This window comes from Podarcis muralis, chromosome 5, assembly GCF_964188315.1.
Source record: "Podarcis muralis chromosome 5, rPodMur119.hap1.1, whole genome shotgun sequence".
Taxonomy (NCBI): Eukaryota; Metazoa; Chordata; class Lepidosauria; order Squamata; family Lacertidae; genus Podarcis; species Podarcis muralis.
This window is the reverse complement of record NC_135659.1, coordinates 38,715,755-38,730,370: the sequence shown is the minus strand read 5'-3', so window position 1 is coordinate 38,730,370 and position 14,616 is coordinate 38,715,755. Positions and strand designations below refer to the sequence as shown.

At 41.3% G+C, this 14,616-nt stretch overlaps 1 protein-coding gene across 4 annotated transcripts in view; it reads left to right on the top strand.

Moving 5' to 3' along the window:
• Positions 1-3,666: 3,666 nt before the first annotated feature.
• The window catches only part of LOC144327779 (uncharacterized), a 106,079-nt gene continuing 95,129 nt past the window's right edge, over positions 3,667-14,616 (top strand). For 2 of the 4 annotated variants that reach the window (XR_013392888.1, XR_013392887.1), the window contains exons 1-2: positions 3,667-3,812; positions 4,248-4,344. Coding sequence is in view for 2 of the 4 variants with exons in the window: in XM_077928592.1 (XP_077784718.1) it covers positions 3,908-4,003; positions 4,248-4,344 (193 nt within the window). In the remaining 2 variants the exon portion in view is untranslated. The other 2 variants (XM_077928592.1, XM_077928591.1) reach the window with 1 other exon arrangement.

Genomic DNA, 14,616 nt, shown 5'->3' with positions numbered 1-14,616 from the left:
CCTGAATTCAGAGTAAACAAGCTTTCTCTTTCTAATTTTAAGATGTCATAAATCATGCCTGTATGTTTGGAGAAAATTTGTTCTCTGAGAGGACTGGGAGAAGGAGATTGTGTCCTGTTTTTCCACCTGAGGTGAAACAAGAAGGTTCTGCCCCACCCCACTGCTGTCACCCTGCTGCCATGACCCCTTACCTGGCTTGTGTGATGGCGCCTGTGAAGCAGCAATGATGGCAGGTTCTGATGAGCTCTTGCGAACTCTCACAGACTCTCACAAGATCTTGCTGGAAGCCACCACTGCTTCTCTGTTGGTGGTGGGGGCCTGTGGGGGATGCTGCTGCTTGGTGTTTCAGTGCCCGAGGCAGCTGCATCCCCCCGTCTCATGGGTGGGCTGGCCCTGACGGGGAGTTTTCCCCAATGTCATTGATGACTTATCAGCATTTGCCTCCTTGCAGTCTCTGGAGTCAGGAAGTCTGGTCTTGTATTCTATGTCACAAAGAGGAGTGAGGGTTATGGAGGTCATGGATGCCACAATGCAATGCAAACCAGGCGTATGCCTTGTTCCTTCAAAATAAACCAAAGAAAAGTCAGGTCAAGCACTCTCTCGTTACAATGTACCAGCAGCACAAGCTGCTCTAGCCATTATTTTGATGGATGGATGGATGATTTTAACATATTTATACCCTGCTTCTCCTTCTCAAAGTTCAAGGTGGCTCACAAACAGTAATCACAAAATGCAATAAAATCAAAAGCTATACTAACCAAACAGATCAGCAGATAAAGAGATTCTAAAAGCTGCGCAATATCTGTTTGCCCCTAGAATCCTGAAAGAAATTTAAACCTGGAGACTTGACATGGCTTTTCATTGCATTTCATGCCATCACCTTCCTTTACCTGGCAGGCCACACCCTCTTAATGAAAAAACAGCTGCAAATGGAACCACACAATAACATCTTGATTATCGGTTGGATAAACAGTTTGTTAGGCACAAACTAACACATCATGATGTAGCGAATAAGCTTCTCATTTCTCCTGCATTCCTCTTCTTGTTGGATGTTGAAAGGTCTGAAATATGGGGGGATTTTTGCTGTGTGTGTGTGTGTGTGTGTGTGTGTGTGTGTGTGTAATAAATGCTAGGCATGATAGAAAAGCCCATTTTAATATCACACTCACTAGGCATTATACAGATTTAATTAGGACATGCTAGGTGCAAAAACAGTTTTCAGCTTGCACTTAGAATTGCTGGAAGAAAGATGTAGTGATGGCCACCAACATAGATGGCTTTGGGATGAGACACATTCATGGAGGATAATGCTATAAAAAGCTACTAGCTACAATGATAGCAGTGCTTTACCTCCACCCCAGAACACCACTTGATGAAGATGACAGGAAGCAGAGTGCTATTGTGCTCGTGTCCTACTTGTCAGCTTCCAATCCAATGGGCATCTGGTTGGCTACTGTGGGAAGAGAATGTGAGAATAGAGACTAGATAGGCCTTTGGTATGGGTCCAGAAGGACTCTTCTTGTGTTTTTAGATAACGTGACAACAGAATCCCAAAATTAGGTGCTGCACAGAATGTTACATAAAATTAGGAATGACAAACACTGCCCACAGACTTGTAATATATTTTATTTATTTATTTAACAGGTCTTTTTTAAAAAAAACTTTGCTTTTCTTCAAAGCTGCAAACATAGCATATGTGGTAACAATGCAAAACATAGTTTAAAACTTTAAACAGTTGGTGAAGAGGAAGAAAGAAAAAGTCAACAAATGAAGACTGAGAGATGGGTAACAATAACAACAACAACAATAATAATTATTTTTATTTATACCCTGCCCTCCCCAGCCAAGGCCAGGCTCAGGGATATGGGAAAATAGATAGGCACTAATCATGTGACAACAATTTTAAAACTTTTCACCTAGCTGTCCCCATTACATGGAGATCTGTTGTCTCAATCCGTGCAATGAAAAAAGCATAACTACATTCCAGGAAATACTTGCGTCTGCATTTTAAAAAATGCAGACTTCTATTTCCCTGCTGGTCCTGCTCAGAAACTAGCTCCTTTCTGCTGTACTTCAAGAGCATTAAACATTCAGAGCCATATATATATCCTTCAAGGCTGTCACTGGTGCGGCTAGCAAGAACTTGATCTGGTGGTTTTTAAGGAAAGAACTTGAATGAAATATATATATATTTCAACTTGCTATTTCCCCTGCCTTACCTTTTTCTTATGCTGCTACAAGGAGCCGGTGGCCTATATTAAACACATACAAGTACATTTGTTGTCCTCAAGTAAAAATCACAGTTGAAGCATTTTTGTATAAAGACAATTTGTTCACAGCCAAGATGGGTGTTCAATACGGAGGACATATATCATATAAATAATACCAATGTTGCAAGATGCAAGGCAATGGCCTACTAAAAACAGACTGGATCAGGAGGTTAGCTTTTGTTATGTATTAAAGGTAAAGATACCCTTGACTGTTAAGTCCAGTCGTGAACGACTCTGGGGTTGCGGGGCTCATCTCACTTTATTGGCCGAAGGAGCCGGTGTACAGCTTCCGGGTCATGTGGCCAGCATGAATAAGCCGCTTCTGGCGAACCGGAGCAGCGCACGGAAATGCCATTTACCTTCCCGCCAGAGCGGTACCTATTTATCTACTTGCACTTTGATGTGCTTTTGAACTGCTAGGTGGGCAGGAGCAGGGACCGAGCTGTTGTGGTTCTGGACATTTCGACACGAGCAACAGGAGTTCACCCCGTTGCGGGGATTCGAACCACCGACCTTCCGATTGGCAAGCCCTAGGTTCAGTGGTTTAGACCACAGTGCCACCCGCGTCCCACTTATTATAGCAAATAGTAATTTTACATGCAGTGCATATTCAGAAGTTCAGAAAACAATCAGAAGTGCAGAAAAATAATAATAACCCAGTAGTCCACTGCTATCCATATGTCCTGATTTATTTACAGGTTCTTAGTCTGAAAGTGTCACTGCCATCACCAGAAGCACTTTTCCTGAGCAGGCATTCCTGAGATCTCAGTTGCTTTCCATCATTTGATGGCTCCACAGGTGCCTCTAGGCAACAACTCTGTTTTCCTCCATGTCTCTCCCTGCTTGGTAACCTTTCAGCACTGAGCACAGCAGAGCGCCTCAAGCAATGGGTCTCAAAATGATGTCACAGGGAACAAAAACAGCAACTTTTCACCATCCACGTTACGTGTCATAAACAGCCTCCAAAGCCCAAGGTTCAATCTTCCTACTGCCACCCGCAATCACATTAATACAGTACATTCTCAGTGACAAAGAGGCTTCCTAGTTGCTTCTGTCCATCTCCTCTTCTTAGCCAATCATAAAAATCACTAGCAGCCCCTTGTCTCCAGGGAGGGAAAACCACTTACAAAAGAAAACAAATAAGCAACTATGTCTTGAAGAAAAGGCTTGGGATAATATGTGTGTGTGTTTTCTTTGAATTTAATTTGGTACAATGATGCTGCAGTCAAAATAAAGATTTCATGTTTGCTAGCTGAACAGAGGGTTAAGAGACATGAGAGTTCCCTGCAAATTCCTAGAGGGCACTCTGTGAGGTCACATCCTCTGTTTGCACAGGGCAGGAAGAGAACAATAGGGGAAAAAACTTACTGCTTCCTTCCTGTCCAGAGCTCATTCTCTTTTACATCTTTCAGCTGTGGAGAAAGGGTGTAGTCTGTGCTCTATTGAAACACATATTCAAATGTGTGTTTTGTAATCTAGAAGTCTATTTTGCCTGACTTACTTGACTGCCATTTTCTGCTTGAATCAAGTCTGCAGTGTTATGTAAGCAAACAACATTTTAATGTTTACATTACAGACTACTGTACTGTGTTGTTATCATTTAAGTTTGGAGCTGCAGGTTTCAAAATCCTGTCTTTATGAATGATTTATTTTACTTTGCTCAACTGGGTTCTGCAAAAAACCCTCTTCCCCTTCAGCCATACCCAAGAACTTACCCAGTGGAGGAGGCTACAGTGAGTATTTCCAGCATCCCAAAAGAGTAACTTTTTTTTTCTACCAGGGACTACTCGCCCCATAATTTCTGGCTGGAAACTGATCATCATTTTTGCCACAGATTCTGGAGCCAATTGCCCTAGGCCTCTGCAGGAAGAAACACTTAACAGGGAGCAATTCCCATGGACATAAAGTGGGGCTTACTTCTGAGTAATGTACAAGCTAATACACCACAATGTTTCATTGTCCACTGTTTCTTTGCAGAGGAGGAGGATAGAGAACCAGAACAGAAGAGGGTACCACACAACTTTTCTCCCAGCGAAGCAGCAACTGCGGCAGCTGAGACCCCTTCTGAATCAAGGTAAGAGGCTTTAGGCCCCAGGTACATCTCCACTGCTTAAGTGCCTGCTCTTCCTTTTTCAAGTGAAAAAGACGGGGACCTCCTAGACACTACCTACGTGACCTAGGTGTCCCATCAGTTCAATTTTAATTTTATTATGGATTTATTTTGTTAAGTTGTGGGTGAACATATCAGACGACACAGCGATTCTTCAAACAGCTCTTGTTTATTCACAGGCCAGGATAGAACTGAACTGAAGGGTTCAGCCAGCCTGCTTATATAGAGCTCCACTAGAACGCAACAGTAACCATTTTCTGTAACTATCCAATCACTGAACGTCACTTTCGATCCCTTATTTGCATAAGTGGACCTGAACTATCTACAGTTTCCCGCTGCTGGCCCAGGGTGAGAACTTCAGTACATAACATATTTATTAAATGTTTATATTGTCCTTCATCCGTAGATCTCAGGGCAGTTGTCAAGTCTAGGTTCCCGGTGGCGCCATTGATTGCAAAGGATTGCGTTTGCCCAAATGACCTATATGGGCTTTCAAATGGGTCAAATGTATAATATTCCCAGAAAACATGTGAAGGGGTTGTATTTTTTTCCTTTTTTCTCCAACCTGTCTCTACTTTATCAAAGCAGAACCAATGACATTTATGTTTTGATGCTCAGACCTACAGAAACTCCCTATAGAAACTGCTGGCACAGTTGACATCATCACAGCCCCAATGATTCCTGACATATTACATGAGATACCTTTCAGTAAACTTGTGCATGGCGGGGAATCCATAAATCCAAATTCAATTAAGTCATTTTTATGCTGCACATATTCACCATACAGTACATATCCCGCTCTTTTATCTTGTGAAGGGGAAGGTAGAGGCAGGAGAGACAACAGAACCACAACACTTATAAAAACGACTTGCTTACAGTCACTCAGTAATTATTATTCTAGCATTGCCCTAATACATTGTCCTACAAATGCCAAGGCAGGGAGATAAGTGTTTGCCTGTTGAAGGTGAAGAGCTCTGTTCTGTCTTTAGACATTTGGAGCTAAATTGCTACTCTTAAATCACTGCTATTTTCCCCCAGTGTGCAGTGTGGGATTGTACTGGAGACACACTGTTGCTATGCCCTTCCCAGCCCCCACCTCGCCTACTACATACAAGTCCTCTCTTTTTAAGGGCATTTCCCCATTATTTCAATCATTTATATCTTTGAATGCCTGACATTTTACAGTGCCCAAACCCCATGTTTCAGTGGGCATCAGTAAATCATCCCCCAACGCTGTGTCTTCCTTATACACTCTTCCATACATAACATCAATCATTTTACCATTTCATAGGAATAAAAAAAGAAAGAATGTTTTCTTAACTGTGTCTTGCTTTATTGGCCACATTACATAAACAGGATGATTTATGAAGCAGGAAAAGGAAAGAAGGTGGTGTTTGTCTTATGCGTTCTTCTCCCATCTGTGATTTTTGTTGTGTCTTTAGGCTTCATGGAAGCATCCTTGCACTAAGTTAGTATAGGGGCATGTGCAAATGTCTAGACCCCCCCTTTAAGCTTTCTGAATATTTGTAAAATGACTGTGCCTGCTTTTTGTTATGATACAGTGCAGATAATCTGACTGTTGTACAATATTTGCTGCTTTAGGCCATTGATAAGAATGGGCATAGTATGGGTTTCCTATACAAGTTGTGTCTTTGTCATGGAAACCAAGTTAACAGACATTAAGCATACCCTTGCCTCTCCTCTCTACCCCACTTTCTCTTTCTCTCTCTCACACACATTCACAGTTGCTATGGTGGCACAAGATGAATGATCTTCCCTGCAGTTTCATTGATGACATACAGCCCTATAATGAATTGTCAGTTCTTTTGTAGGGTTGACTTTTGGGGATTCGTAGCTTCTACTGATCCAAGGCCAGCGAGTGTTTTCCACTTTTCTTTAATGAACTGTGGCTTCTGAAAAAAACAACACACCAACCAGTGTTTGTGGGCAGATAGAGAACCAAGCTAAAACACATTATTTTTAACTAAGCTAGAGACCTAGTAGGCTAGACAGTGAAAACAAAGGTGGAAAGGAGCAGAAATAAGTTGGGTAACAACTTATTTTAGTATTTTTATTTGGGTGCCTGATATCTGTGTTTGTTGTTCAGCATTCGGACAAACAAAGAAAAGAATGCTGCTTTCACACTGTCCCTTCCTTCCTGTCTCTTTACTGCAACTACTGCCCTCTAAACTAATTTCTTCTGCTGTGGTGTGCCTCTGCTTGCCATTGGCTTAAATTTGGTAGCTGGCCATTTTGGAACCTACTCTTTGCATGCACCAGACACAGTAGAATTCTCAAAATGGTGGCTGACAGGCACCAATGGTGCACAGCAGTAGGGAAAAAAAGATACAAGAAACAGCATGGCATTGTTGACCCAGGCAATTGTGAAACTGTGGGTTGGAATCCACTACTACAGCAACAGCATGGGAAGCTCAAATCTGAAATTATGAAGCCTTCTGCATGAGGCTAAAGCTTCAAGGAAAACACTATTGGAAGAATTCCATCTTGTTTATCCATGCGCTGTACAGTAGTAAAAACAAGCTATCATGAAGACACCCCCCCCCCAAATAAAATCTGGGCTTCCTCTGCCTTGAAATCCTACATTCTTAGAGTAGAAAATTAGGCAGGATATTAACACTTTCCTTGCTTATTTTGTGTATAATTAAATATTCAAAGTTATGGACAAGTAATCTTGCAGAATTAGACTTCCCTAGCTGCCTGTGGCCCCTGTAGGGCTGAGAGTATTTCATAATGAAGAGGCGTACTGGGGAGTAATGAATAGAGGTATTGTGTAGAATGGGGGGAACCTGGCAAACAACTGCATGCCTCCGCTATAAGGTTACAAAGAGACAGTGGAGAATGGGACTTGGCTCACGCTCAGGTAGAGCTTTCCTTTTCCTTTTCATTAAAGTTCTTTGTTGATAACTTCTGCATTCACATGCATTTGAAAAAAGCGTCATATCAAGGACTCTGCATCTTTGCAAGGAAAACAATATACCAGGAAGCATTTCAAAACACAGGCAGCATCTTCTGCAGAAGCTTGTTTAGAAAATAGGTTTGGCTAAACAAAAGCCTTGGAAATAACATAATCAGCACTGCCCCTGTTTGGGCGCATGGGCCGAGGTAGGAACAATTTGTCAAAGATACACGCTTGTAATGTTCAAAGAAACAATTTTCTAGCGCAGTGTTATCTCTTGCAACTCCTCTTTTCTATCTATTGTTTGCTATACGTTTTTGTTCAAGAGAAAAATTAGGCACGCTCTGGAGTGTTTGCTTGGTCTGGAATTTCCCCCCTGTGCCAAGCTGTTTAATTTATGATGCCCTTCCATAAGAAAAAGCATCTTGGAGACACTGTACACACTGTAGCAGAATATCTAATTTATTTATCCTCCAACCAAGGCCCTGGGCCAGCCTTCCCCAACCTGGGGCCGTCTGGATGTTGCTGAATTTCAGCCCCTGCCCGCCCGCCAGTGCTAGCCAATAGGGATGCTATTATTATTATTATGGTTGTTGTTGTTGTTGTTAATCTCCTTCCACATATATGCCCAAGATGATTTACAAACATATCCTGGAAAAAAGATATATAAAAAACAATGGAATATGGGTTTAAAAACAACACAAAACAGACACCTAAGGCAGAGAGACCTTTTCATCTAGCTGGAAAAGTTTGTCGAAACAAAAACGACTTCAATTGTTTCCAGAAACTACAGATCGTGAATAGACAGTACAGCAATGTCCGAAGGCAACCAGGATGGGGAAAGCTGTGCATGCATTATTTAATTGTTGCAGTCACTTGACTCGTTGATTAAGGTTGGATATGTGGATTCCTACACCAGTGTTAACTAGGGCTCTAACCTGTGAAATGGCTTTGGGCGCCGAGAGAAACATTCTGAACATGTCTCTGGACGTTTCTTCATCCAGGCAGTGGCTGGGATACAAAGGGCTCCTTCAGGCATGTGCATGCCCAGTGGGATTTCCCCTTTGAATGGCAGTCTGCTGTGCCACATCACAAATGCTTTTTAAACTCCCTTCAGTTTTCCTCACGCAGCATGGAGGGCTAATGGTAAAAAAAAACAAAAAACCCACATTTTTTTTCTAAAAGGAAAAGGAAAAGTACAGTTGTATCAACCCACATGTACAACTTACAAAAAAAAGCAGCTGACAAAAAAATAAAAATAAAACATTGGGTTGTATCCAAAGGTGCTTTTTGACCCATTGAAAAGCTGCTTTGGATTTAGTGGAGAAATCTAGGAAGTCCCTCTGTTTGTGCAACCTCTTGTGTGAGACACTGCACTTTTGAATGGGCAACCAGTATGAAAACGAGAAACACAAAGAAAAACCTTAGCTCTAGCCTCTTTTTTCCCATGCTGCGCATAATTTAAAAAAATTATTTATTTATTTTCATTTTTATACTTCCCTTCATCCTTCGATCTCAGGGTGGTTCACAACATAAAAATACAATATAAAAACACAAAATACATAATAAAAATAAGAACCACACCAATAATCCCCCTCTCCCACAACACATCTATCGTGTCACTTCTTACTTGCCCCAAATCTCCTTGCGATTCAGTGTACATGCAAAACTGTCCGCCCCCAGTATCTATTACTCTCCTAAAATTGTAACTCACCATGCAGTCTTATTCATGTCTGCTCAGAGGTAAGTCCTAATGGTTAACATCTTACTTAGTTCTGTGTGGCTTACTTCCAGATAAGTGGGTACAGGATTACAGTCTTTGTTTCCTAGCTGGAAGAAATTTGTCCTGATCTATATGTGGATGTCCAGATATTATGGAATAACGGAATCATAGAATTGTAGAGTTGGAAGGGACCCCCGAGGACCATTGAATCCAACCACCTTTTAACCACAATGATGCTAATATTTTACAATCTGTTTTCAGTGATATTGGACAACAGCTGGCTTGCCTTTGTTGATTACAATTACTGCCTGAGTCTTGAGATCGTTGTATGGGGGAAATGCTTCATTTTTTGTCATATACAGTCTTCAGAGTTGTTTTTTTTTAATAGAATTTTTGCAGCATCATTGTAGAGTTGCATCCAAAGGTCCCATTCCTTCCACCAGAAAAAGGAAACCTGTGGATGCACCCCTGAATGCTTCTAGCATAGTTGCTGCTTGAATTTTTTTGGAAATGTGGAGCTATTCTAGAAACCTGAACTTGTGATTACTTTGTTTCCTCACAACTTTCGCTTCTCTTTGTTTTGTTGGTTTCTGTGTTCGGAATAGGTTTGTTTAGATGGTTTTGGTTGGCTGTAGAAGCAGGCAATCCTTCAGGCGCTCTGAAACCAAGCCATATGCATGGTTTTTCAGGAGTAGCACTTTGAGTTGTACCAGGAAATGTATTGGAAGCCATGGAGGAGCACCATATGTTTCCATTTCACAGCCCCAGTTAGCAGTCTAGCTGCAATCTAACATACCATTCATTGCAATCATCTAACCTGGAGATGAAATAGTTCTGTAGAAACCAGGCCTTCCTTTGCAGTTGGTTCCCCAGCTATAATAGCATGCATTTAAGTCATGGACTGGTGCTAATCCAAGTATTACAGCTCAAAGTTTCCACAGTAGGTCTGAGCATGCTAGGAACACAATGGCTTCCTGATCCACAGGGTATCCCTTTAGTGAGAAACAGTTGGCTAGAACAACATGATGTTGCCAATACTGCAATGTTTTCATCTAGAAAGGAAAATGTAGCTCTGTAGCTCGGCGGTAGATCACATGTTCTACATATAAAAAGTCCCAAGTTCAATCTTTGGCTTCTCCAAGTGAGGCTGGGAAAGACTCCTGTTTGAAACCATGGTGTGTGGTTGATAGACATTATAGGCAATACTGAATTAGATAAACCTATGGTTTAATTTGGTACAAGCTGTCTTCCTATGTTGTAGAATCACAAAATATATTGGATAATTACAATGGGTGTAAAAAAGAGAAGTCAATAATTTACAGCTCTCCACAGGCATCTAATTGCTCTGGGGAAAAGGGAAGCACAATATATTTTTTTAAGCTTCAGTACAGTGGACAATTCACTAAGTGATAAATTACAATGCTGGACAGTTTAATCTATGGAATACTGGTCATCTGTACATCTGCCCTCATGGTGGTGTGGAGGATCCTGTTATACCACTTAGAACTGACCAGAAATCGAGGGTTGCCAGGAAATTCTAAGGTTTCCTTTACCATGTAGGCAAAAATTATAGACGAGCATCTCATGATGTGGTTGTTCAGGTAAATGGTTCTATGAAATGGGAGAAAGGGTAGAGAACTACCTGAGTGCATGTAAAAGGGAAAAAGGTGCACCTATTCATCTTTGAGTTGGTGGACCTGCCCCAGAAAGTACCATTTTTCTATATGGCAAGTTTCACAACCTGCTTTAAGCATTTCTCAGTTTTCTAAAAAGCATTTTGCAGTGTAGGATAGGTGCAGAAAGGAAGATTGACTTCAGGGGGAAAAGAAAAGAAAAAAGTCCCATTGTGCTCTTTCCCCTATGCCCCTCTCTGGATTGGAGCACAGTGATTTTGAAATAAACGCCAGTATTAGTCAGTATTAGCCCCCCCCTTTTTTTTTTAAAAAAAGAAAGCTCTTTATGTAATCTAGCCTTACTGATTGATTAATAGTGTTCCCTGGGGTGAAGTCTTCAATAGGCTCTATTTGAAAAAGAATTGTTAAAAGCTGAAGAGCCACATTATATACTTTATAGGTCAAAAACAGCCCCTCAAATTGTTCTCGAAAGACAATAGGAAAATAGTGCAGAAGCTTTTGTGGGTAACAAGCCTCCGGTAATCAGGCTCCGCTGGGAGGTAGACCGCAGGATTCTGCCTCAGTTGGCAATATTCATCTCTTATTGAGAGCAATCATGGAAGATGTGTGATGATCAATTTTACATGTACCACTTACAGTGCTTTCGAGCCTCACTCTCATGCTGCTGTGCAAGTTTAAGGTAAAGGTAAAGGTACCCCTGCCCATACGGGCCAGTCTTGCCAGACTCTAGGGTTGTGCGCTCATCTCACTCTAGAGGCCGGGAGCCAGCGTTGTCCGCAGACACTTCTTGTGACGTGGCCAGCATGACAAGCTGCATCTGGCAAGCCAGCGCAGCACACGGAACGCTGTTTACCTTCCCGCTTGTAACTATTTATCTACTTGCACCCGAGGGTGCTTTCGAACTGCTAGGTTGGCAGGCGTGTGCAAGTTTAAATGTGCTTATATTAGCTTTCTAAAATTGTTGATGGTGATACAGAAAGGAATAATTAGAATCGTATTTTATCCCTCCTGCGTGTTTTGGGTCACCTGTGAGCAAATGACATTACCTGAAGGGCATTTTTAGTCCACCATTTGGGTGACCCATTGGGAATGGCTTCTCTAGATATTTTATCTCTCATTTCTGGAGGAAAGTGGCTCATTGGTCACACTGACCTAGGCCCAGATTAACATTCCTTGAGTCATACCCATTTCAATGATGGACTCTTTGTCATAGCCATTTCCTGAACCTCCCTGCTCTCTGTTAAGAAAAAGGCAAGGTAAACATGAAATGCTTCCCTCTCCTTATTGACATCTCCTGGTGTGTGTGTGTGGGAGGGGAGAACTTATCAATTTTGCCAGCAGTGTGCTCTTTTCCTTTCCTTCAAAGCAGATATATATTTTTAATCAGTGCTGGTGCACATAAACCATGCCTTTTGAAACTGACATGGTTTTCTCTAGCTTTAATTTCAACAGATGTTAGAAAGGGGCAGTGGTAGAATTGACAGTGTATCAGATTCACTGGAAACCAAGTGGTTAGATGTTGAAGGAAGTGGTGATGGGTGGGTGGGGAAGTCATGCAGAAGGAGGGGGTAATACCTTGTCAGACCGTCACCAACCATGCCATGAAGGTAGTTGTGGGCCAATATGGGTCTGCATTTGAGGTAGACAAGTGAGAAAGAAACTGGAACTGGCAAAGATTCCCAGGTGATCTTCAAACATCTTGCAGGTGGAATCTCTATCTCTCTGTGAAGAGGTAGCTGCTGTTTCCAGTGACCCCTCCTGCTAATATGAACTGAATAAAATCTTCAAGAAAAGGTGTCATAGTGATCTTGAGTATGCATTCTAAGAGACTGGATCAGCTTCTCAGATCAATTCACTGTTTATGCCAGCATTGTGAATGTTATATGTGGGAAGAAATAAGCAGCATACTAAATGCTCTTTATGTAAAGAAATATTATGAAGACATGAATTGCTACAGCTTTGACCATTTCCTTTTTATATCATTATTTCCGCTTGTTAGCCCTGTCTTGAACCACCATTGACATTGACCTTGATGCCCCAAACAGCAATAATCTGTGCAGTCCTATGTATATTTATCTACTTAGAAGTCCCACTGTGTTTGATGAGACTTGCTACCTAGTAAGTGTGAATACGATTGCAGTCCAAAATTATTTCAAGATGCAAGAACTACACTCTCTGTCAAACATGCCAGATTATAATGTCAGTTGAAATCATCCATTTCCAGATGGTGGTATTCTGAGATCTAAGAAATTCAATGAGCATATTAAGTTTTCCATGTAACTTATGAGAATTAATTCCAAATTAAAAATAAATATAAGCAAGCTGTGGGCCAGTCTCTTTGTATAAACATTTGAAATGACCACAGCAACCTCAGATGGCCCCAGTATTTCCAGTCTGTAGGCACTGGTCAAGTCAAGCTTCTCTAAGATACTTTAGCTGTTGCAAACAAATAAACAACAACAACAAAAAGGAAATAAATTGAAAATCTGCTCCGAAAGGAATGGTAAAGTAAGGCATCTGTTTAGACCTCTTTGAAACTCCCAGTCAATACCAGAGTCTTTTCCTATGAAAGTCTGAATTTGTTTGTATTTCATATAAATCAGTTGACCTGGTCTCAGCAGCACTGCCTTTCAAATTGTTATATTCATTTCATTCTGAGCTTATTTCTTCCACAATTGGTCTCTGAGGTTTTATTTGCTGGTTCATTTCTTTCAGCCTGCAGCAAGCTTTGCTCTCTTCACCCACCCTCTGCTTCACGCAGCTCTTCTGGGTCTTCTGGTCTACAAAAGGTCAGGTTGTAGTGGTTTGTTTTTAGATTTGGGCATTGGACTGTTTCCTACTCGTGCCATGCAAACCCAAGCCATTCATTTCAGGAAGAATGCAACACCCTGTAGAAAGGAAAACCTACACAGAAATTATTGGAATGCCTTGAACAACACACTTTAATAGAACTGTCCTCGCCTCATATAATGTACCTGCTTCGCATTCAGAAATGTTCATTGGCAAATATAGCAATAATGGACATGACCAAACATTCCACAGCTTTTTCTTCCTCTCCAATGGCATATTAATCTTCTCCTTGTTTTCCAATATGATATGCATTCATTATACACCAGAGAAAATGAGTTCAATTTAGCTAAGGCTGCAAGGATTGCTCAACTATATCAATTAAATGGTGCAATTAACTGAATAATTTGTATATCAGACATTTGTTAAGTGCATTCAAAGTCTATTCCTGGGCTTGTAACAGCAATGTGCAGTTATTCACGGCATTCTTAAACAAAGGAATGTGTTGATTAGTTAGAGAAGATGCTCCTCTTTCAGTTGTTAATACTGGGCCTTATTTCAGTTGCCAGCTCATACTCTGGAGAGCGCAACACAGTTCAACACTGCCGAAAGGTGGTGAGACCTCTTGGCTTATCCTGCTCTATCTACTCCATCTCTTTCCTCAGCCTCATCACATGCAAAGCAAAAATCCTGATAAGATATGAGGAAAAGAACTGAATAGGAGATACTTGGTTTGTTTTTGCACCTCTTAAAGGGTTAGTGTAGCAAATTTAGCCTTATTGCTTCTATAGGCGTCTTTGCTCTGTGACCATTGCAAGCTGCATTGTACCCAAAAGCTCCCTGATGCAGCACCAGAATTCTGCCCAAATGTTGATGCTTTAACAGTTATATCCCAAGGATTATGCATAAAGGGGGCTTTTAGTCTCCCCTTTTTGGTGGCAGTCCCCACAAAGACACCTCTAAAGTTTAGAGGGCACATGCATAAAAATGCATGTATTGGTGATAACAACATTGAAGACTGCATGATTATAGTAGGGTAAGTTGCTTGCAGAAATGTGTATATGGGGCAATCCTATCCAAGAGTTTACCTCACCTCTCTGCACCAGAAGTGGGATAATAGTTAAATATTGGCTCCTGCCTTTATGTCCGCCCCCCACAATTGAATTTTGTCAGTG